At 33.6% G+C, this 2,456-nt stretch overlaps 1 protein-coding gene across 1 annotated transcript; it reads left to right on the forward strand.

Annotated features, from left to right (window-relative positions):
• Nucleotides 1–901: 901 nt before the first annotated feature.
• LOC120857371 (olfactory receptor 6C75) lies at nt 902–1,840 on the forward strand. The gene has a single exon (XM_040232815.1). The coding sequence runs from the start codon at nt 902–904 to the stop codon at nt 1,838–1,840; it is 939 nt and encodes a 312-aa protein (XP_040088749.1).
• Nucleotides 1,841–2,456: the final 616 nt, after the last annotated feature.

Raw genomic sequence — 2,456 nt, forward strand, 5'->3', positions numbered from 1 at the left:
TAAAGTTTTAGTGGAAAATAATATTAAATAAGAATCAAATAATTAAACAAACTCTGTATAATATCAAGAGTTATTGTACAAGCAAAACAAAACAAAACAACAACAACAACAAAAAAAGAAAGAAGTAGAAAAAGAAAGAGAATCTTTGCCTCTCCAAAACTTACCTAGAATGTTTACTATTCCTTTTCATTACCCCTTAAGAAAAGAATAGGCGAGATTGTGGAGAAGTGCCAAATGATTTTGGAAATAAGTAAGGATGCTAGCAGTTTACAAAAAATTAAAATTAGGACTTAAGTAAAGGTACTACTTTTATGTATTTTACATATATATATGTGGCTCTAGTGCTATACTATTACCAGGGACATGTTACTCTACCAGTTGGACAACTAAGTTACTAAGGTATCTCCACAAATTGTAAAAGTTTCAAATGGATTAGGAAAAAGAAATGCTTATACAAAATAGACAAATTAAAATTTTGTATGAAGCAGAAAGCAATAAAGTATATCTTCAATAATATTTGGATACACTGGAAGTAAGCTCTCAGTTTTATTTGAAGTTTTAAAATCAGAGATTTGAGCCTCTTTTTCTCCTTTTTTCAGGAATATATTGAAGCATTCAGAAGAAAGCTTTTTTTACTGATATGTGTGAGAAATCAATGAAGGAAATACAGGATAGTGAATTAATACATGACATAATAACTTGCAAAACTTTAAAAGTCTTTTGTTACTATATACTACTAAAACATTTTCCCCTAAAAGTACAAGGAAGCAATATTGTGTGTTTGCATGTGTGTGTGTGTGTGTGTGTGTGTTTCTTTGCTGGTGCCATATATATATATTTTTTAATTTCTTCATCTGTTTTACAGCAAAAACAAATAATATCATTATAATGAAGGAAAATAATGAGAAATTACACAGAAGTTACTGAGTTTATCCTTCTTGGGTTGACAAGTGATCCACAGTGGCAGGTTGTACTGTTCCTATTTCTTCTTGTTACCTACATGCTAAGCGTGACTGGGAACCTGGTCATCATCACCCTCACCCTTTCAGATCCCCATCTGCAGACTCCAATGTATTTCTTCCTTCGAAACTTCTCATTCCTAGAAATATCATTCACGTCTGTCTGCATTCCCAGATTCCTTGTCGCGATCATGACCGGGGACAGAACCATTTCTTATAACGGTTGTGTGGCTCAGCTGTTTTTCTTCATCTTCTTGGGGGTGACAGAATTTTACCTCCTGGCTGCCATGTCCTATGACCGCTATGTGGCCATCTGCAAACCTCTACATTACACCACCATCATGAGCCGTAGAGTCTGTATACTTCTTGTCTTTAGCTCCTGGCTTGCAGGATTCCTGATCATCTTTCCACCAATAATCCTGCTGCTGCGATTGGATTTCTGTGCCTCCAATATAGTTGATCATTTCATCTGTGATGCTTCTCCCATCTTGCAGCTTTCCTGCACAAGCACTCGCTTTCTAGAACTCATGGCATTATTTTTAGCTGTGGTAACACTCATGGTCACTTTAACATTAGTTATTCTCTCCTACACATATATTATCCAAACAATTCTGAGAATTCCTTCCACGAATCAAAGGAACAAAGCCTTTTCCACGTGTTCCTCCCACATGATAGTTGTCTCTCTGTCTTATGGCAGCTGCATCTTCATGTACATTAAGCCTTCAGCAAGCGAAAGGGTGACTCTAAGCAAAGGAGTGGCTGTGCTCAATACCTCAGTGGCTCCGCTTTTGAATCCATTTATATACACCCTACGAAATCAGCAAGTGCAGCAAGGCTTCAAGAACATGGTCCAGAGAATGGCCTTTTCTTCAAATAAGTGAATGCGGTCATATAAAAACAGTACCTCTAAAAAGAAAGCTGAATGAAAAACTCTCTGCTCTCTCTACATAAATTCTTACAACACCTCATTTCATTCTTTCTGTTAAGACAGATGTATACATCATCAATGTCTGTTTTTCTTATTAGCCTAAGATCAAGGTCCTAACTCTTTTAAATTACATGAAAAAGATCAGTTTTCACCTGTGTAACAGAATTTTAGATATCAGTAATCTCCATTGTTTCTCATATCAAAGAAAGGTAGATTTGGCAGTCTTACAAAAATAGAGATTGTTTTAAGAAGATTACTAGAAACCACATATAAAAATAAAATCTATTTTATATGAAATAAAAATATGTATTTTAATTAAAATGTCATATGTCACCAAAAAAACATGTTATAATATTTAGAAGCATTATTAAAATATCTCCTTGAATTTATTAATAAAATAAAGCATGTTGGAAAATAAAATAGAAATTTAATATAAAGTATGTTGTCAGTATCATTAAATTTGCTATTTGAAATGAGGCTGTGTTTATTTTTTATTATTTTCCCCAGAAAATAATGGCAATTTCTGTGCAGTAGAAGGAATAAACTTTATCTTATTTTTCCTTTGATAA

This window comes from Oryx dammah, unplaced genomic scaffold (genome assembly GCF_014754425.2).
Source record: "Oryx dammah isolate SB20612 unplaced genomic scaffold, SCBI_Odam_1.1 HiC_scaffold_29, whole genome shotgun sequence".
Classification (NCBI taxonomy): Eukaryota; Metazoa; Chordata; class Mammalia; order Artiodactyla; family Bovidae; genus Oryx; species Oryx dammah.